This window comes from Thunnus maccoyii, chromosome 11, assembly GCF_910596095.1.
Source record: "Thunnus maccoyii chromosome 11, fThuMac1.1, whole genome shotgun sequence".
Classification (NCBI taxonomy): domain Eukaryota; kingdom Metazoa; phylum Chordata; class Actinopteri; order Scombriformes; family Scombridae; genus Thunnus; species Thunnus maccoyii.
The window spans coordinates 21,472,599-21,493,372 of record NC_056543.1 but is presented as its reverse complement, the minus strand read 5'-3'; the positions used below and the strand labels follow the sequence as shown (position 1 = coordinate 21,493,372).

Sequence of the window (20,774 nt, the reverse complement as noted above, 5' to 3'; positions counted from 1 at the left end):
ACCACAAACACAAAGAGTTGTTTGAAGAGTCTCATACATTGTTTATTTATCTTTTTAAGTGATTGTTTATTGGATCTTTTTGGTTCTATAATTCTTTTACAATCATTTCTTTATTGAATGTGGTTTATTTATACAGTATTGCTCTGTGTAACCTGCTTTTCTCTATTAAACATTATTACTTTTCTTAATTTTGGGTCATGAAGTTATCTTAAAAACATATAATGTACTGTGTAATGTCTCTCCTTCATGCAATGCTAGATGTACCCAGATTTCTTTCAGCTAGACAAAAATAAGTCTGATACTGTTCTCTACTTAAGTTTCATTTACCAGTCTCAACATGTACTTGTTAGAAATCTATTCAATGATACAAGTATCCCTTGGCAAATAATATGGTGTGTGCCAACATCTTTTTGCTGTTCTGCAGACATCAAAACTATGAACATACAAAAAGCACAAGTGAAAATAATGACAGGATACAAAAAGACGTAAGCAGGTAGCCATAAAAAAAAAAGAGAAAATGGTACATGAAGACACGAAAGGTTAAAATGGAGGTATGTTGACGAAAGGTTGTTCAGCTGCACTGCAGTTTCATTTCAATTCTTTGACCTCATGTGTTAACCACAAAGACGTCCACACAGTCATCATGAGTCATTTCATTACAATTCCGTTTCCCTTTTTCCCAGTTTGCTTCAGTTTGCTTCTGTTGGGAGCTACTGCTTCCCCAACCCTATAATATGGGACCAGTGATAAAGTGGACATATGGACCAGCAGTGTGTGTTCCACTTTCCAAAATTCAGCAATTCACAGATGGTAAACTATTTAAAAAACATTTTAAAATTCTTGATTGTCTTGGCAAAAATCATTCTCATTCCTTCCCTCTTGGTGTCATATGTTGTAATTGTCAAAAAAAAATGGCACAGGGGGTTCCCTCCAAACCTTAAATATATATATACAGTACTGTGCAAAAGTTTTAGGAACTTTAGATGTTTAGATTCTTATCCCGTATGGGAGGCCTCTGATCAGTCCCATATTTATTGTGCAGCATGACAACAGTATATTTACAGTCACCTTAAACTTTTTGCGGGATTGAAAAAGCCAGTCTAATAGAAATACAGTTACGGGCAATGGGTTAAATCATTAAGCACCTGTACACAGCAGTATATAGCTGCCTTCACATTTTCTGTACACATTCTGTAAATATCTGCATTACATGATTCACATTTCTGACTGAATTTTAGCATCACAGTTCCCTGATACAGTTAGATCACACATCTATCAATCTATTTTTGTTGTGTGATGATTTCTGTAATTTTTTGTACATTGTTTGTGACTGAGATGCTAACTTCTCACATTTAAATTTATAATTTCATTTTGTGACACCTGCCTATAAACATCCACAAATGTTCACGAAATAGAAATCCTTTTGATAAACACAACATTCCACAGGCGTCGTGAACACAGGGTGTAACCTGTCAGTGAGTCTTTGTTGGCAGGATGCCACATTCATGACCAACCACTATTCAGAGGAAAAATCTTTAACACTGTTGTTTTACTTTCTCTTGGGTCATTGCAATCGTCAGGGTACAGAGGTTATCAGTCACCGTTCCTGTTATCCTTGATTAGCCCCTTTATCAAAGAAAAACACATGGAAAAACAAATAGCACTTAATCACCCTGTGACAGCAATAAAAGTTGTGCAACTCTGGTTTAACAAACAATACTTCAGTGCAGTGTGGCAAATTCACCTTAGATGAAGATCTCTGATATCAGGGAAAATCCAAGCGTCACCACAACAGGAATGCTTTTCCAGTGTGTCATGGAGCTGACAGATCCTGTGAAAAATGAAGAAAATTGCAAAAAATATGACACTGTAAATGACTAAGTGATTTCTTTTACTTACTAATTTGATTTCACAGACTTTATTTTACACATACTAAACAATAATTACTTTTTAAGGGGTTTTAATATATGTGTAGTAATATGCCTGTTCTAAGCTAAGAGGATTCATGGGCTGTATGTAATTCCCATCCCCAGCAAGAATGTATAATGAGTTGTAGGTAATGTGCTACTCTGTTTCAACCAACTATCTGCTGTGAACCATTTTCAAACCTCACCTGAGATTCTGTAGCTGTCCTTTCAGTTTGTGGATTTGGGCAACACAACTCAAGAATTCATGACAGAGTCACAGTGACGTGATCTTTAAATCATCTCAAAAACTTCTACTTGTATTGTTTTTCATTTAACTCATGGCAACTTATGGCAAGATCTTTCAGAGCTAACCTGTGGGTTGGTTGCTGGTCTGCTTAGACTGCCTCTGATGGGACTTTCCTACAAAAAAAACAAAAAAAAAGATACCAAACATTCATATGAAATGAGTAAGCTGAAAGTGTTGCCATCTCTCATCTCCCATTTCCCATGACCTGCTCTTTGTCATACCACATGTTGCAGAAAACACACAAACCTGCCAACTCTGGATAGAGCTTACCAAGAAACACTATGTGACGTTAAAATGGTGAGATTCATTGATTGGTAAAAATATTGGTAGCAACACCCTGACACTGGTAGGGACACGTTCACCCACCTGACAAACACTGAAACCTGCTAGCAAGAGAAGACTTGAAGTAAAATTCATGAGTGAATGAATGATCAAATACTTTGGTATGCATAATGAATGAATGACTCACCAGATAAGTTTAGATTTACGCTGCGACGGGTGTATTTGTCTTCTTCGTGAAAAATGCAGTTGTATTTCCCCTGGTCATCCTCTGTGATGTTGGTTAGGAGAATAGAGCAGTTTTCTCTGTTCTCAGCCACAAACGTTTGGATCCTGCCCTCATATCTATCAAGGGAGTTTGGAGTGCCCTCATCGTATTGGAAAACCCGAGTCATTTTTGGTTTTTCCATCTGCCACTTAAACACCTTGTTTGAATTTCTGTTGGGGCAGGAACATGGCAGAAGGACACTGTCTTCCAAGATGCCATTGATAGTTTTCTCCTCTTCCCCTAGAAAATGTAAATAGGAATTAGTTTTTTCCCCCCAATTCAATTTTATTCATATAGTGCCAAATCATTACAAAAGTTATCTCAGGGCACTTTTCACATAGAGCAGGTCTGACAAAATGTCTGATACATCAGGGCTAGACCCAAATGCACGACTCACACAGTCAGAATTTCCAAAAAACAAAGTCTTTACTAGGCAGATTCGATACACGGACAGGCAGTCAGAGAGGGCAACCAGACACAAAGAGCTAGACAGAGACAGAGTCAAAACAAAAAACAGATCTGGGGTCAAAAAACATAGAAGGCTATAAGTGGGAGAATAGTGCTGGAATGCTTGCGAAAGAGGCTGAGATGAACTGGCACAGGGAGCAGGGATCACACATACTAAATAGACAAGGAGAGTGAGTGCAATGAGAAACAGGTGAGAGGTGAGAGGAGAATTAGATACCAAAATAAAACAGGAACAGCAGAATTAAAGACAGGTTGAGACATGACAATGTCTAGATCGTACTGTTTAATTTATAGAGACCAAACAAGTCCCCCATAAGCAAGCACTTGGGGACAGCTGCAAGGAAGAACTACCCCTTTGATCAACCCACTCAGTTCTCAGACTCTTCAATTTTTTTCTTTCTGTAGTCCACCATCCACACACACACATACACCGATGTCATTCGTTTTATGATGTCTGTCTTTGCATGTTTCCCTTTTTTGCTGATTTTATTATAAACACATTAGCAATGTGTTTACTTTAGAAGGAATGTCTCTTATTTGGTGTTGTAAATGTCAAACAATGATGATAACCAAATGGCCTCAGCTGTTACTCTCTCTCTCTCACTCGCCTTTCTCTGTGTGTGGTAACTGCCAAAGATATTTACAAATTCATGTGAAAGTCATGTCCTAAACTAAATTTCCTCAATTTGAGCTAATTACTGTGCAGATTTTACAAACTTGACCTTATTCTGATTCTCTCCAATCAAACACAACTGCATAGTTGCTTCTCACCAGACATTGCAGAGTCTTGCTTTGTTTGCATTTCTGTTCAAGTGCACAAATAAAGAGAGAGAGGTATTTATTATTGCAACAGTGCAAAAAATGTGACCTAAATATTACTTCCACTGATATCCACCAAATAACATAGTTTGGTTTCAAATGAGACAAACATTCATTTTTTGGTGTAATTAATTAAAACTAATGGACAAACATGTATCATGTTCAATAACTTGAACATTAATCTGGATGTGCAAGCAGTAAAAGCTTTTTAAAATTCCTCATGAGGATTTGCTTTTTTGGGGGGGCGGGTTGATTTTTTATAGACCTACACGAGAGATAACATGTTTAAGTGAGAATCTAAATACAACCATGGTGAGAACACTTATTTTCAGTATAACAAGATGTTAAAAGACAGACACAAAAAAGTAACATAAAATTAAAACCACTGAATCTTAAAAATCAAATCAGTACACCTTCATACAACACAGGTCAAATACATTTTCATTCATAACCTGTTACCAAACTCCTCAAGTAAGACAAAACAATGAGAAAAAACACTCTCTTATAATACATGACAATGGTTTGCTGGATTGATGTGGTTGATGCGTCAAAGACTTTAAATCATTTTGGATTAATAGTAAAACCTTGATCATAGGTCTCTTAACAGAGTAGCTACCTCTTCTGTTAACATAATTGACTACAGATGTGATTTGGTGGTTCCCTTGTCATGCCTAACAGTTTATGTTGGACTTTCAACCACGCCTTTAAAATGATGATCAATGATGGCTCACTGCCAAGTAGTGTTGCAAGATTTTGGCTTAAAAAAACCTCAAGTGATAAAACAAGGAAGTGCCTCAATGTTACATTATTTGCTGAAACTATTTCAAAACAGCATTTTTTTCCCATTACTATAAATCTTTGTTGCTAGTTGAATAAAGATTTTCACAGATGTTCACAATCATCTATTTCCTCAGTTAAATCTAACAAATGCTCATAAAGGTTATTTAATCTATCACTGAATATACCCTTCACCTCTTACAAGAAAACATAAAGTTTGTGTTATGCATGTTTTTTAATAGTGGGAGACCTGTTCTCAAAGTTGGTAAGCCATATATTGTAACAGTCAAATCTAAACGGACTTTTGCTTTACTTTTGCAAAAAACAAATGGTCAATGAGACAGGAATAGAAAAGGTAACATAAAGCAATCACACAAGACGACAACCTCTCAAATATTGTCACACAGGGTTTGCAATGCGTCATACACCGCCTACCCTTAATGTTTAACTCCATATTACTGCTGTAGTAGTGTGAATCATGTGATAGCTCACCTGAGGCAATTAACACCATTAACAAGACCAGGAAAGTCCTCATGTTGCACTCTGATGGTTCCGCGATCTCTTGAAGAATATGCTGCGTGAAAATAATAATAATTCGTCACGCTGTTCAAGTAGACTATCTTGAAATCCCGAACCACGAGCAGTTCAGCAGTCCATGTGCGACCTTCCTCTGTCAGTCTTAGAGGAAGTGTGGAATTATTTCCAAGTCCAACACTAATAGTAGCGGATATGAAGACTCATTTCCGGTAATGCCCAAACTGATAGGACATTATCATACAAGAGAATATTACTTTTTCCCAATATGTCGTCATTGAGATTTTCTGTGTAACTACACAATTAGTGTGTTTACATGCTCATAACACACAACTACACACATATGACTAGAAACTGTTGATACTGCTGTGGTGGAAGAAGTATTCACACCCTTTACTTCAGTAAAAGTACTAATACAGCAGTGTAAAAACACTCAATTACAGGTAAAAGTCCCACATGAAACATCTTACTTCAGTAAAAGTACATAAGTATTAACAGCAAAATATAGTTAAAGTATAAATCTGATTTTTGGTGAAATATTGGATCATTTGAACATTTATTGAAATGAGACCATGTGAGAAGGTTAGAGGGAAAATCACTATTTGGTGGAGCTGTTAACTCATAGACATCTGAAATGTGACCCCGACTACACACTGCTTTCTGTAAGACGTCAAAAGTCAAAAAGGTTGGAAACCACTGGTTTCATCTTTAACAATGTGTTGAATTTTAAAAGCTTGTTCCATTTTGTCAAATCTTCATCTGAAAAGTGACTAAAGCTGTCAAATAAATGTAGTGGAGTAGAAAGTACAATCCTCTGAAATGTTGTGGAGTGGAAGTATAAAGTAGTATCAAATGGAAATGCAAGAGTAAAGTAAGTACCTCAAAATTACTCAGTAGCCTACTTGAGTAAATGTACCTCACCACTGGAACACTGTTAGAATCTTATAAACAGGAATATGAATTACCTGGTTTCTCATTTTCCGTGTAAACTTTGCCGCATCCAGATTCAGATGAAAACCAGGATAGTTTGTGACTACTTATTACATGTCTGCGTGGACGGAGACGCCCCCCCATTCCCCCTCCTCCTCCTACGCTGCCCACTCCCCCGCCCCCATCCAAACACATCCCTACGGTCCAGCTTCACTCCGTCACCGTCAGGAGCTAAACTGGGAGGGATATAAGCGGGATCGCGACGCTTCATCTGCCGCGACACACATAACCACCTGCTGTAATATTTTTTTTCTAACGGAAAAATCGTGAACAAAACGGGAGTACTGGATACCGGGAGGACGGCATGGGAGAACACACGGCGTTTCTGCTGTTACTGGTGGCGACCTTGACGCTCTCATCCGAGGTGAGTACAACGGAGAAAATCTCCGCCTGTGGTGGAGAGAGAGTGTCGGTGAGTCCGGACTGGCTGAACTCATCTGAGGGCCTGTGGCTACAGCAAGCACCAAACTGACCACAGTGTCAACCACCGTGTCACAACTGAATAATGACTTGCTAGAATAACGGTTAAAATATAAATGTTACAGCTATTGCGTAGGCTGTAACGCTCCACCGGTGTAACGGTAACAACAGTGCTGCTACCAATATTTATTACTGGGTTTGCCGAGGCCCACACTCCGATTGAATCAGTAACTAGGTGTTAAATTGAATTTTCCCTGATAGTTTTTAACATTTTTGTCATAGAAGTCCATCAATGTGCCAGGTGTACGGTGTATACAGATTTACTGCGCACAATTAGCAAGCCAGTAATGTTAGCAATGCTACCAAGGCCTACCGTTAGATGTCAGTGATTGACAACTTGGTTCTGCCATGTTGGACTTGTTTTTGTCCGAGGAGTTTTTTTTTAACCCCCCTCATAGCTGTTACAGTAGTGAAGTTCTGGTTTTCTTTCCTATTACTGGTTGGATAGCTGTGTTAAGTCACCTAACTAGTGCAGTTAAAAGGGTTTAGGAAGCTAACACTAGCTAGCTTTTACCAGAAAATTAAACGGATTGGCATGGCAACCGCTATAGACTAACATAGCGTCATTTGTTTGTTTAGTTTGTCCCGTTAGACCGTTACAGACACAGTTTGACCTTTTAAACTGTTACACCCACAGTCTGTCCCTTTAAACTGTTACAGCCTCAGTCTGTCCTTTTAAACCGTTACAGCCATAGTCTGTCCTTTTGAACTGTTACAACCACCGTTTTATATTTACAAACCATTATCAGGGATTTGAACGGGTTTGTCCTTTAAACCGTTATTATGTAGGCTGGTATTGCTGAGGAGAATGGTAAAAGGATGCAGTCTTTTTAGTTTGACACAAGCAAGATGGCGCCTGCAGCTTGCTGCTGCTGCGCTGGACCAGAGAAAAACACACAGCTCAGGTCCAGCTGAAAATAAGATGAAAAGGGCCTGTTTCGCAATATGCAACTCATTACATGCACACTGCTGTTTCCTTATTGCCTTTCTGGATTAAGAGATGCAATTAACTAATGGAAAGTGTTACTACATTGCAGGCTCAATATAATAACACACCCACTGTAGCTTTCCCAGCCAGACCCCCTGCGTGCTGCAGTGGATGTCTCTACAGAAGAGTTATACAGGACACACCATTTGATGTAGCATTCAAGAACTTTCCCCTGCTAATATCACCATATATACATATGATAGTATGTGATACTGTAGCTCTACTATTTAGTGTCATTCAAGAGTACGTTCGTAGAAATTTTTATCATACTTGGTTGTATTTTTATCTCCTATTACTATGCTATTCCTGTTATATTCCTGCTGACATATATTTGGTATTTTTGCTGTAATATTTTGATAAACCATTGTTCTTAAAGTTCATATGTAGTCTGGCGACTTATTATTTATCCAGCCATTGTTTTGGACCTCTGCAATTCCACCTCTGTGCTGCATGTTTTGTCACCTGCAGGCTGAGTCATGATAGAAAGTCACACAGGCCCTGCAGCAGCAATACCTAAATGTGGTAACCTTTTTGCACTGGCATGCCCTGCTGCCACTTTCCCTTATAATCACAAGGAGTGTCTTGAGCTTATTCTTTTATCTAGACCAAGTCAAGCTGGTTAAGTGAGTGTGATTGTGGATTAACCAACACAGCAACAATGTCCTGGCTATCCCTTTCTCATTTTTAAAAAAAAGAACGTTACTGGAGATACAGGAACCAGTGATATGTGAAGAATAGGATAATATTGATATTTATGTGGTTTGAAGCAGCCGTGGGCCAACCATTATCAGCTGACATCTCATCACATATTCTTTAAATAACATTTTGTTTTATATTCTGTAGCCTGTAAAATCATATTCCCACAAGACTCACTGTGTTCAGCTGGGCGTTGGTTCATGCACCCACTGCTTACTGCTGCAGTTTCTGTTTTACTGTTTAGGTTTAAACAGAACAAGATGGATGTGCCATATGATGCAAGGCACCCAAAGGACAAAATTGAATAGCACAGTATTGATGGATATATCCTGACTCACAGGAGGCAAATGACATGCAGAACTTGACAAGCAAGCACAGCATCAAGTCTGAATTTGTCATTTATAGATTGGATGGCTTGGTGGCTAACATATTGCAACATCAGTCTTTTCTGATGTCTGCCAGAAAAATAAAGGGTCCCCAGAACTCAAAACATCGAGACTCCCTCCAATTATTCCCCCAAACACAAAGGAAGAAGAAACAATAAGTGCAGACAGCTATGTCCTATTCAACAGTAGAAGACTTAGACCACGTCATTTGAAAGAAAAGGTTGTTTGCACCTCATATTGGTTCACAGCTGGATTTTAATAGTCAGTGGTTCTTGGAGTTTCTCTCATCTTTTTGTCTCACTTTCACTGCTCTGCACTTTCTCTAATATAGGAATTGAATAAAACTTTACTGAGCTTAAAAGGCAGGCTAACAAGGGGCACATGTGCCGCCCTGTGACTGTAATGCTCAGCTTTCTGGCCAAAGGGCTTAAAGGGATGAATAGCGTATCTTGCCTGGATTATGCTTAAACCAGTGTTTATATATTTATATAATAACTTAAATGTGCAGTGCTATAGTGTAATTCATAGAGGCATATATCCTCACAAATTGTTAATCCCAATACCACATAGAAAAACAGATGTATCTTCAGGATTGTATGTGAGAAGAAGCAGAATAAAATGAGAGGGTCTAAATATACATAAACTGTATCTGGAGGTATTTATTGTTAAACTATACTTGAGCAAGTTTGGTATAAACAATCCTCATCGTTGTCCTCTCTTTCTCCTTGTTTGTCCAGGTGCCTGCTGATGACTCTGTGGGTTTGCTAACTGAGCCCCAGGTGGCCATGTTCTGTGGGAAGCTTAACATGCACATCAACGTGCAGAGTGGCAAATGGGAATCTGACCCCTCTGGCACCAAGAGCTGCATTGGCACCAAGGAGGGCATCCTGCAGTACTGCCAAGAGGTATTTAAACGGAGCCAGAGAGTACTGCGGAGACGGAGAAACTGTGATGGAAGGAAAGACAGAAAGGCAGGTTATGTAGTAAAAACAAAGAATATAACAATCTCTCTCTTTTATGCAGGTGTATCCAGAGTTGCAGATCACAAATGTCGTGGAGGCCAACCAGCCCGTCAGCATCCAGAACTGGTGCAAGAAAGGCCGCAAGCAATGCCGCAGTCACACACATATTGTGGTGCCATACCGCTGCCTGGGTAAGCAGCTTTAATGAAACAGGTGTATGTTACTGAGCATGAATATGTGTGTAATGATGCACATGTAAATGGATAAATACTGTACCTGTAAACAGCCAAAGCATGTGTCTGTTGCAGTGGGGGAGTTTGTGAGTGATGCCCTGCTAGTTCCTGACAAGTGTAAGTTCCTGCACCAGGAGCGTATGGACCAGTGTGAGAGTCACCTGCACTGGCACACTGTAGCCAAAGAGGTGAGCCTTCTGTCTCATTGTATGAGCCTCATATTATATGTATGTTATCCTTGCACCCACATGTGGATATCTGCTAGTAGCCTTTTTCTTTTCACTTGTTTTCTGCCTTCTCCATCTGGTCTTCTGTAAGCTCCTGCTGAATGACTCAGCACTCCTTAATTACACCCCAACCCCCACTCATATCTACTGTCAACCTTCTCTGCCACTTTGTTCTGATTTGTGTTCCTTTCATCCTCTTTTTTTTCACTGTTCATTAATGTGCAGTCACCCATGAAGACCATTATAATAAATAATCCGCACATCAGAGTTACAGCACTAGTGTGGGGCCACGGTCCTTATCTCCAGTTACCAAGGTTTACCACAATAAGCTCTCGAAAGGATTGAAATGATTGAATGTTGTGTGGTTTCATTGTGATGCTGTTTACATGTGAGCCATAGAAACGCTGTAGGAAGTTATTATTATGATTAATGGCTTTTTATTAAAATTAGTCCTGCGGAGACCGCTCCATGAATCTCCATGACTATGGGATGCTGTTACCATGTGGTATTGACCGTTTCCGCGGGGTGGAATTTGTCTGCTGTCCGCCGGAGGCGGAACGAGAGTCAGATAGTGTCGAGCTAGACGGGGAGGAGTCAGACGTCTGGTGGGGCGGAGCTGAGACTGAATACACCGATAACAGGTATCATCATTCGTTGACATTCATCGCCACGGAGACACACACACACTTAACGATACAAAGACTGAACCAACCGCTCTCTCCACAGCATGTCGCGTCAGGCAGACACAGAGCCCGCCACCACTGAAGATGATGAAGACGAGGACGAAGAGGCAGAGACTTTTGAAAGGGATGAGAATGGAGATGGCGATGAAGACGAGGAAGACGAGGAGGACGAGGAAGACGAGGACGACGACGTGACCAGCGAACGGGATAGCGATGAGCGCAGCGCTAACATCGCCATGACAACCACCACCACCACCACCACTGAATCAGTTGAGGAAGTCGTTCGAGGTAAGAAATCAAGAGAGAGGAGCTCGTTCATTTGTTTTGTTTACATGTTTTCATTCATTTGTTTATGATCAGGTGTCGTTTTGTTGATCATTTTTATTTTACTCATCAAATTCAGAAGCTCACATTTTGCGTTTATTTTCACTTGATATTTAATTTTTATTTTGTGTTGCTACCTGTGTGTGTGCACATCTCAGCGGTTTGTTGGGCACAAGCTGAGTCAGGCCCGTGTCATGCCATGCTGGAGCGCTGGTACTTCGTGCCTGACAAGGGCAGCTGTGCTCCCTTCTTGTTTGGGGGCTGTGGGGGCAACAGGAATAACTTTGAGTCGGAGGAGTACTGCCTAGCTGTCTGCAGCAGCTCGTGTAAGTCCCAGGACGGAGCCGTCTAAAGCCTGAAGTGTCCACCCCTTAATAAGCCTGATTCCTGTCCTCAGGCTGCTGCAGACTGTCTTTCTGTCTCATTCCAACACTCTGTCTCTCCTTTTCTTGTGTCTAATGGCTCTTAACCATTCAGAGCACTGACAAGTGGATTCGGTTGCTCGTTATCTAGTCTTATAGGATTACTTTCTTAGCAAGATAAAAACGTATCTTTAATTAGAAGAGAGAGGAAACAAAGAGAAACAGTGAAGGCCATGAACCCTTCCATTTCCCTGGAATAACATATTTTTGTACCTTTCACAAAAAGCAAAGAAAGGGACTTCAATTTTGTGGTAAAGATAAAGCATCCTACATTTTTTATTGTCAACAAATCTCATGAAAAGAAGATGTATGGGTTTCAGCCCCAAGCCCGTTCTTTTGTCCTGAAGACTTAAATTTTTAAAAATGCACAAATATATACTGCAGATAGACTGTAGAAAAGTAATTTCCTGAAATAGGTGGGCACTGTATTTTTTAGCAAGTGTTACTCAAACAGGAGTACAGAGGGCATTTGTTGGGGACTATTTTCAGCAGCGGATTAATACACATTTGGCTCTTGAGTTAGTATTTGGATGATGAATATGGGATTGATTCAAAATAAACTACAACGCCCATGTTTATTGCAATGAAGCAACTTGTCACCTAGTGCAACAGTGTGGCTCATTCATGTGTTCTTAATTGTTTTTGCACAACAAGCTCTATGGCACAGAGCAGGGTACTTTTTTGTCCATCAGCCAGATGGCTAATGAATGTTTAAATTTACCAGCCACTCAATAGATGACCATTGTTTTTTTGGCTGGTGAGTGAAGCAAATTGACCAAACACTTGCATATTTTACCAGGCATTTGGCTGGTCGCTGGTGCTAATTTTGTACTCTGGCACAGAGGAATAAAGTATATCAGGCTTTGACTACACAGACCATACTTGTTAATAGGATCAATTCATCATTGATTTTGGTCTTTTCATGGGATTTGTGGGCTATAAGAAAAATATGAGTTGAAAGACAGTAATTATACTCACATCAAGGCTATTAGAAAGCAGCACCAATGAAAAATGAATGCCTGCACCCTTACTACAAGCCACAAAATTTCATCAAGACAACATTTCGATCCTACTCGGATCTTCGTCATGGTCAAAAAGTGTGCAAGCGATACTTTTTTCAATAAGAAAATTATTATTGCCAGCTTTATCCTTTAAATTGCCATTTTACACTGACACAGTCTGTAGTTTGGCCAATGATGTTTGAACTTAGTAATAAAAGTGAAATGAAAGTAAGCAGATGAAGTAACTGTTCATCACATAAAAGACTCACTTCCACTTCATTCATTTTCTCATTTCATCATTTACTGACCAGTAACACTAACTGACGCATACTTATTACAGCATGTGGACGAGGCAGCGTAAATACTGAATCTTGAATGTCAAGAGTGCTTCTGCACATGTGTTTGCATGCCTTGCACTGTTGTATGCAGTAGTAGGGTCTTGTATCTGATGCTGCAGCTCTGTAGTAGTCTGACCTGGCAGTAAAGATGCCTCAACCAGCTGAGTGTTGCAGCCATTTGCTGTTTCCACCAAGTGAAGTGAACCACCACACTCTTCAGTGGTGCAGCGTCTGCCCTGATCCTGACTCAGCATTTTTCATCTTATCTCAGGACAGACATATGCACACACCTGTACTGGGAAACTAATCACCTTTTGTCATCTGAGAACCTGTGTGTCCTTTATATGTGTATTTAAAAACAATTTTCTGTATGTGCCTAACCTGTTATATGTGATTATTAACACAGTTGTTTAAATGTGTTCATGTTGTCTCTTAAATTTAAGTAATAACTGTTCATCATGTGCCTCGAGCTGAATCCTGTGTAACGTTGCCTCTATTGAATGCGTCGTGTGTTTCAGACTCACAAGGATCAGTGTTTGTCCCGCATTTACCTTTTCATGCATCCTCTTCGCCTGTGTTCCCACCATCCTCTCGAATCACTCTGCTTCAAATCTTTTCTCTTCCGCCTTTCCCTGCCCTGTATTTGATTCCTCCATCTTTGCTCTCCTCCAGTGCCCACCATGGCTCCCAGTCCTCCAGATGCAGTGGATCGGTACCTTGAATCTCCTGGGGATGACAATGAGCACACTGACTTCCAGAAGGCAAAGGAAAGCCTGGAGGCTAAGCACCGTGAAAAGATGTCGGAGGTATGTGTGAATGTGTGTGTAGCGTGCTTAACATTTACATCCTGAACATCTCTGTGTGCCTTGTGGTTCTCTTTAACTCCTGTTGTCCAGCACCTTTGAAGGTGTCTGATCTGATGTGACAAAACCTGAATTTATCAGTCTGAAATGGTTGCTTTTGTCCGTGACATGACGCTCTGTGTGTCCAGGTGATGAGAGAGTGGGAGGAGGCTGAGAGACAGGCCAAGAACCTTCCTCGCGCTGACAAGAAAGCTGTCATCCAGGTATGACACAATAATAATGATAATACATTTTATTTATAGAGAACTTTTAAAAGGCTGTCAAAGACACACACTAGAACTTCCTCTGTCTTCTGACGTGTTTGTTATTAAAATATCTGAGTATATCTGGCCAAAATGTCACAAAGTGATCAATATAATTGAAAGTCACAGGTTTCAGTAAAAATCTTAATTGTCAAGCTTAAAGTGAGGTATGTTTTTATATGTAATGTTTTACAGGAAGACAAAAGAGAATCATCTGATATAAAACATGCAGAAATTATTTTTTTAACACATGTATATTAGGGAACAGAGGTATAACTTGGAAAATGTGTCATTTATTTTACTGTGTTTTTAATGTAGGTTAAGAGATTAACATCTAAAGTAGAGAAAAACTTATCTTGTTATGGAGCTGGATTTGTGACATCACAACATCAAGAGATCAGGCCAGAATCCATCTTGTCGGGCTTCAAGTCATGTACCAGTCAGCGTCCTATGAGGATTCTCACATTATCTTGTGATCTCATGAATCCAGCTGCAAAGACGGTGATGGACAGATGGTTCATCCAGTCACCTGCCAAGTATTTTTGAAAGTGCCTGCCCTTGTCCAAACAGTTGCCAAGGAAGACATCTCAGATGGTTCTGTGTAGCAAACCATCTGGTGCGTCAGGTTAGAGAAAAACATAACAGGAAAAAAAAAAATTTCAGAACACATTTTTAATGAAAAATGTGACATAAAGTAAACTTTATGTCAGAACATGTGCAAATTCATAACAGTAAATGTAAAACTTATCAATAAAATATATTAGTGTCAAAAGAAAATTACTTCAGAGGTGAAAATGATGAAGGACTGTTAACGAGCTGTGTAATTAAAATTAGTATTTTTAATGAGGTATATACTGTAGTTGGGGGCGGCTGTGGCTCAGGAGGTAGAGCGGGTCGTCCACTAATCAGAAGATTAGCGGTTCGATTTCCGGCTCCTCCAGTCCACATGTCGATGTGTCCTTGGGCAAGATACTTAACCCCTCATTGCTCCTGATGGCTGTGCCATCAGTGTGAGGATGTATGTGAATGATTAGATTTCCTCTGATGGGCAGGTTGGGACCTTGCATGGTAGCCCCTGCATCCATTCAGCGTGTGAATGGGTGAATGTGATTTGTAGTGTAAAAGTGCTTTGAGTGGTTCAAGTACAGTCTATTTACCATTTAAATGGGTTTTCGTCCCATTTCTGGCACGTTTAGCATGAGTTTTGTCAACTTCTTTTACATGTTATTACCATTAAAGCCTACTTGTGTGTGTTTAAAATGTGTTTGACATGCAGCACTTCCAGGAGAAGGTGGAGGCTCTGGAGCAGGAGGCAGCAGGAGAGAGGCAGCAGCTGGTGGAGACCCACATGGCCCGGGTGGAAGCTCTGCTCAATAGCCGCCGACGCCTGGCTCTGGAAAATTACCTCAGTGCCCTGCAGGCCAACCCTCCACGGGTACACACACACACACACAAACACAAACACAAACACATCCTTCTGCACTATTCAATAAAAGCCATTAAACTGTTACATGAACTCATGGGTATGTACACAGATAAATTAATTAAATAGGACCTGTGTCAAACTATACTGTTGTAGTAATTGGCAAATAAGATGAAGTATATTATATAATGTTAGGTATGAAATATATAGAATAAAAACACACCATACGTGCATATTTATAATGCAGCTCTGAGTGTAATAATCCCACTAACAACATACAACACTGCTACCAGCAGTCTCGTCAGGTGTTGAGCCTGCTGAAGAAGTACGTCCGCGCAGAACAGAAGGACAGGCAGCACACGCTGAAACATTATGAGCATGTCCGCACAGTTGATCCCAAGAAGGCCGCACAGATCCGACCTCAGGTACGCTACCTCATGCACACAATGCCAAAACTTTTATCCCCACTAAACCTTTAATGTGATGAAAGGATTTTAAATGTTTGTATTGGTGAATTCTTAGCATGGCCTATTCTTAGTGTATATTTTTTTTAGATGTACTTTAACCCTTTCTACCAGAACGTACTCAACTTTCCTCTCACCTTTTAGGTTTTGACGCACCTACGTGTGATTGATGAGAGGATGAATCAGTCATTGGGTCTGCTCTACAAAGTGCCCAGTGTGGCTAATGAGATCCACAATCAAGTCTGTGAGTGTTGTTTTTTTCACGTCTGCACAATCAGTCAGGAAGTGAGCTTCATAGATTTTAAAACATTATAGTACCATAAAAATTTCTATGTGTCCACTCATAAGGGAGCCTGTCCTATTAATAAAAGGGAGTAAAGGTTGTGTTTTTATGAGACTGTTACTGGCAATCTTCACATCATTACATTTATTGCCGTTTATTTCTCGTATGAGAACAATAATGTGTTGGATGAGACAGACACACATAGCATGTGTCTCTACAGATAGCTTGTTCTCAGTAATCGGGACACCGTATGAAATTCACCTGGCAATTATTTTGTTTATCTGTCTCACTCCCACCACTCCCTCCTCATTTATCATCATGCTGGGGCTCTCTCTCTCACGCTCACTCCCTTTTTCTCTCCAGCGGTCATAATGCAGAGAGTTCAGTCTGAGCTGTCTCAGCAAGTCTCCTCCCTGCAGAGCGACGGGCGGGTGAGTCTGGTTGCAACCACTCACATATGCATGGAGTCTGTCCTGCGTGAACCTCTCTCACATATATAAATAGAATCATCTCTGCTACTCAGAATGGTACAAGACAAAGTTGCCATGCACAGGGAGAAATTTAGATGCAGGCGTGGTCGGGGATTGGTGGAGTCCATATTAATGCTGCTCTGTGTTTCCAGGTGGACGGCAGGGTGAGTTACGGTAATGACGCTCTGATGCCTGATCAGGCCTACAGCTCTGCTCCTATGGAGCCCGGCCTTGACGGACTGGGCTTCATCCACCCTGAGAGCTTCAATCAGCCCAACACAGAGAACCACGGTAACACAAACAGATTGTAGACTAGTACACAGACTTAGTCTTGTATTATAAAATGAGATATTCACTGACTAAAAATTATTCTGAGAGTATAAAGCCTCATTAGAAAATTGGTACAGCAACAAAATACTTAATCTTAACAAAGTGTAGAGTATTAATGACATAACATTTCAGAAACTGTGTCAGTGATGAGCTAATATATATGTCAATTTGCATTTTGTCCCCTTTTTTAATTTTCTTTCTAAATGTTGCAGTTGAACCTGTTGATGCTCGTCCAATTCCGGATAGAGGGCTCCCCACACGACCTGGTATGTGTAATTCTTGATCCAGTATGGCCACAAGCAAGTAGTCCTGGGCGAACTGGGAAATTAACTCATAGTACCTTTGATGATGCATCAACATAATCCTCATAGAGGAACGACAAGTTAAAAATGTACCGTAAGCTGTCGTAGCATGAGAACGTGAAGAGGCCCTGTTGAGTTCTCTTAAGAAAAAAAAGTTATGTTAACATTAATTGTCTCTCACCAGCCACACTTTATATATCTTTAAAACCCAAAGAACATGTTGAAAGAATTTCCTTTCTCAAGAAATGTAAAATGGAAAGTATTTTGCAACATCCTTGTTTACTTGCCACCAGTTCTTTTTCATTGCTTGGCAGCACAATTAGTGGTGCAAAACTCCACAGCAGGCTTTAATTACTGGAAAACATATTGGGAATTGAAAGGATTTCGCCCTAGTAAAACTGGAAAAAGCTTTTAGGTTTAGCTAGATTTTGAATACTGAGTAAATATGGCAACATTAATATCAAGATCAGGCTGTGATAATTATTGGAGTGTGACTGTGACTGAATGTGAGTGTAATAACACAATACAAACACATTGGAAATATAGCATATATGGTGGACAAGGAGTTTGTATTTCACCATTGAATGTGTGTTTTTATAATGCACTTTATGTTCCTTGGTGTCAGTTTCTGCCCTGAAGCCAGAGGAGATGCCAGAAGTGCGGATGGACACTGAGGAGAGACAAAGTGCTGGTTACGAAGTTCACCATCAAAAACTGGTATGAAAACCAGCTGATTCCAGCACTACACACGTCATCATGGCATTTATTTTTGCTCCTGCAGGTCTGCGCTTTGCTTTGTACACATTGAATAGTCCCTTTTTATTTTAATGGCAGGTCTTTTTCGCCGAGGATGTGGGATCCAATAAAGGGGCCATTATCGGGCTTATGGTTGGAGGGGTTGTCATAGCGACCGTCATTGTCATCACCTTGGTGATGCTGAGGAAGAAACAGTATACTTCTATTCATCACGGTGTAATCGAGGTAAAGGGCTGAATGAATAGGTGGCTTTGTATAAAATACAGAACAGAGATCAGTGTTGATTTGTGTATAAAAGATCCACTGTGTTCTTTTGTGTCTTTATCAAAATATTTCATAATACTATTATAAATAGTTTTGCTGACCATCCCTTCTGCTTGTTCCTAGGTGGACGCAGCAGTGACACCAGAGGAACGTCATCTGGCCAAGATGCAGCAGAACGGTTATGAGAACCCCACCTACAAATTCTTCGAGCAGATGCAGAACTAAAGAACTGCTCGTCGACACTTTCTTCAGGCTTATCCCAAACCCACACTCTCACTGTTAGGGTCTGTTCCATTCTGGTCTCTTGCCCTTAGCCCTTACACCTGCAGTTTCTCACCCTGTTAAGGGGGAGGGAACGGTGCGAAGAGTGCTGCGAAGGCTGATTTTTATCTTGCTTGAAGGTTAGAAAAAGAAACCAATTTATATCTGAGTCAGGGGTTTGGGCTAGAGGAAAATGATATGGAACAAAGCCTTCTTAATCCCAGATCCCTTGATTGTACAGAGCAACACTTGAGCATAAATTTACCTGCAATTTGTCAGACAAGGGTAACCCTGTTTCACCTGCACATTTCAGTCAACCACAATGAAAACTTGACAGTGTTTGTACTGAAAAACCAACACCCCGTTGACTATTTATATGGAGTCATTTCAGTACTGCACACGCAGCTGAGACCAGAAACATGTAAAAACCCAGCAGTTAAATTCCCAGTCACTCCCTCATCGCTCCATTTTTTTCTCAAGCTGCCTCACACAGTCTCGCTCCCCGCTCTCAGATGACAGCTGTGCTGTACTTGATGACACAACAGCTCTTAGAGCTGTTAACTGGAGGAGGAGGGGCTCTCAGAGCGCCTTCTCCACAAGAATAAAGCCCAAATGTTTCAGGTTTGTTTTTTAAAAAGGAGAAAAAAAATGCAGAAAAAATATACAGAATCAAAATATGTAAATGTTAAAAATATTGAATGTTTTGTTTTCTGATTTTTTTTTATGTGTAATATATTAAGACAGAGATTCGCTGTAAGTATATGTAGTGCATGGCAATATTGATGACAGATGCAGTATACTGTATGTTGAGGTCCACAGGAAGCGGTCCTCTTACTAGATATTTTAGCAGGATTGTACATTTCTAGTGTCTTCTTTGTGACCTTGTGATATGAAGAAGAAAAGAGTATTCAGAATCTGGTCTGCTTTGTTGTCACACAGACTTGCTTTAACTGAATCTTTGCTTTATGCTCATCTCCATGCTTCACTGTTGTGTTAGCTGCATGGGCAAAATACTCTATATGTAAAATATGAAGTGTAATAGTATCCGAAAGGAAGATGATTGTGTTACTGTTTGCGTTTTATGCACTCTGTCATTTTTAGAGGTCTGATTATTATCACCAAATATTATTGCTGTTAAGTCTTTGATGCCAATTCCACTTGTCATTACACTTTTGGGTTTTTAATAGAATCAGGATCTAACTTGAGAAAGTGTATCATTCCAGATTTATCATTCCTCTGTCTCTCTTGATTGTAAATATTCAGATGATTGAGCTCCAGTTCTCAGTGACCCAGTTTCATTATCAAACCTTTACCTTTACTTCAAGTGTTCGTCACTCTTTCCTAACCCCCATCTTTCATGTTTACCCTCTTTCTTGCTGTGTCAGCAATATTTTACAGTGCAGCACTATGGGACTCTCGTGTGTGAGTATCTGATAAATAGACGGGACTTGTCGGGCCTACACAGAGTTTTCCCAATGGTCCCCTCTTTACACACACCGCTCGTACACATTCCTTCACCAAATCTCACATACACGTTCTATTTTTCTACATTTCCTGTGTATACATGTACAGTGCTTCTGTGACTGATATCCCTTCCCTGCATATCTGTTAAGTCTCTTATTAGTAGAGGTGAAGAGTTACTATCAACTGGGAGGATGAACACATCTCACATCAGCACAGAGACACATATCCCTTAAATTAAGTTATTAAGGCAGTGAACATGAATGTGACTTGCATTTATACCATAGAAATACAACACATATCACCTCTCTACACCTTATCCACACATGTACAGACACACTAGAAGCTCTTAATCAGGTGAATGTTTAAAAATTTGTACTGACGCTCACTCTGAGTGTCTTTGGAGGCTAGTGCTAAAATATGATGCTTTTTTTTTTCTCTCCTCATTGATTCAGTGACTTTCCTCTGTGTAGTTAAATGAACCATTTGCTTAGAGTAAGAAGAAGCTTTCTACACTCACTATACCATGAATAAAATTTTGAATGTACATATAGATTTTTTTGGCT

General features: G+C 40.1%; 2 protein-coding genes across 7 annotated transcripts; one reads left to right on the top strand and one right to left on the bottom strand.

The window, feature by feature from the left end:
* Window positions 1-17: 17 nt before the first annotated feature.
* si:dkey-192g7.3 lies at window positions 18-7,679 on the bottom strand. 3 transcript variants are annotated; one of them, XM_042426662.1, is made up of 6 exons: window positions 7,143-7,679; window positions 5,318-5,399; window positions 2,684-3,001; window positions 2,280-2,327; window positions 1,745-1,831; window positions 18-1,626 (listed from the first exon to the last, which is right to left on the bottom strand). In XM_042426662.1, the coding sequence occupies exons 2-5, from the start codon at window positions 5,358-5,360 to the stop codon at window positions 1,746-1,748; spliced, it is 495 nt and encodes a 164-aa protein (XP_042282596.1). In that variant the 5' UTR covers window positions 5,361-5,399; window positions 7,143-7,679; the 3' UTR covers window positions 18-1,626; window position 1,745. The 3 variants fall into 3 exon arrangements, with proteins under 3 accessions (XP_042282596.1, XP_042282595.1, XP_042282594.1); XM_042426661.1 differs by lacking the exon at window positions 7,143-7,679 and adding an exon at window positions 6,325-6,417; XM_042426660.1 differs by lacking the exons at window positions 5,318-5,399; window positions 7,143-7,679 and adding an exon at window positions 6,325-6,484.
* Window positions 6,505-20,761, top strand: LOC121907218 (amyloid-beta A4 protein-like). Of its 4 annotated transcripts, none has more exons than XM_042426650.1 (18): window positions 6,505-6,713; window positions 9,637-9,804; window positions 9,923-10,052; window positions 10,170-10,282; window positions 10,772-10,962; window positions 11,048-11,292; window positions 11,487-11,654; window positions 13,762-13,895; window positions 14,081-14,155; window positions 15,471-15,629; window positions 15,911-16,042; window positions 16,226-16,325; window positions 16,728-16,795; window positions 16,987-17,125; window positions 17,377-17,430; window positions 18,092-18,183; window positions 18,301-18,447; window positions 18,610-20,761. In XM_042426650.1, the coding sequence occupies exons 1-18, from the start codon at window positions 6,654-6,656 to the stop codon at window positions 18,709-18,711; spliced, it is 2,277 nt and encodes a 758-aa protein (XP_042282584.1). In that variant the 5' UTR covers window positions 6,505-6,653; the 3' UTR covers window positions 18,712-20,761. The 4 variants fall into 4 exon arrangements, with proteins under 4 accessions (XP_042282584.1, XP_042282585.1, XP_042282586.1 ...); XM_042426651.1 differs by having other exon boundaries at window positions 6,507-6,713; window positions 15,914-16,042; XM_042426652.1 differs by lacking the exon at window positions 11,487-11,654 and having other exon boundaries at window positions 6,507-6,713.
* Window positions 20,762-20,774: the final 13 nt, after the last annotated feature.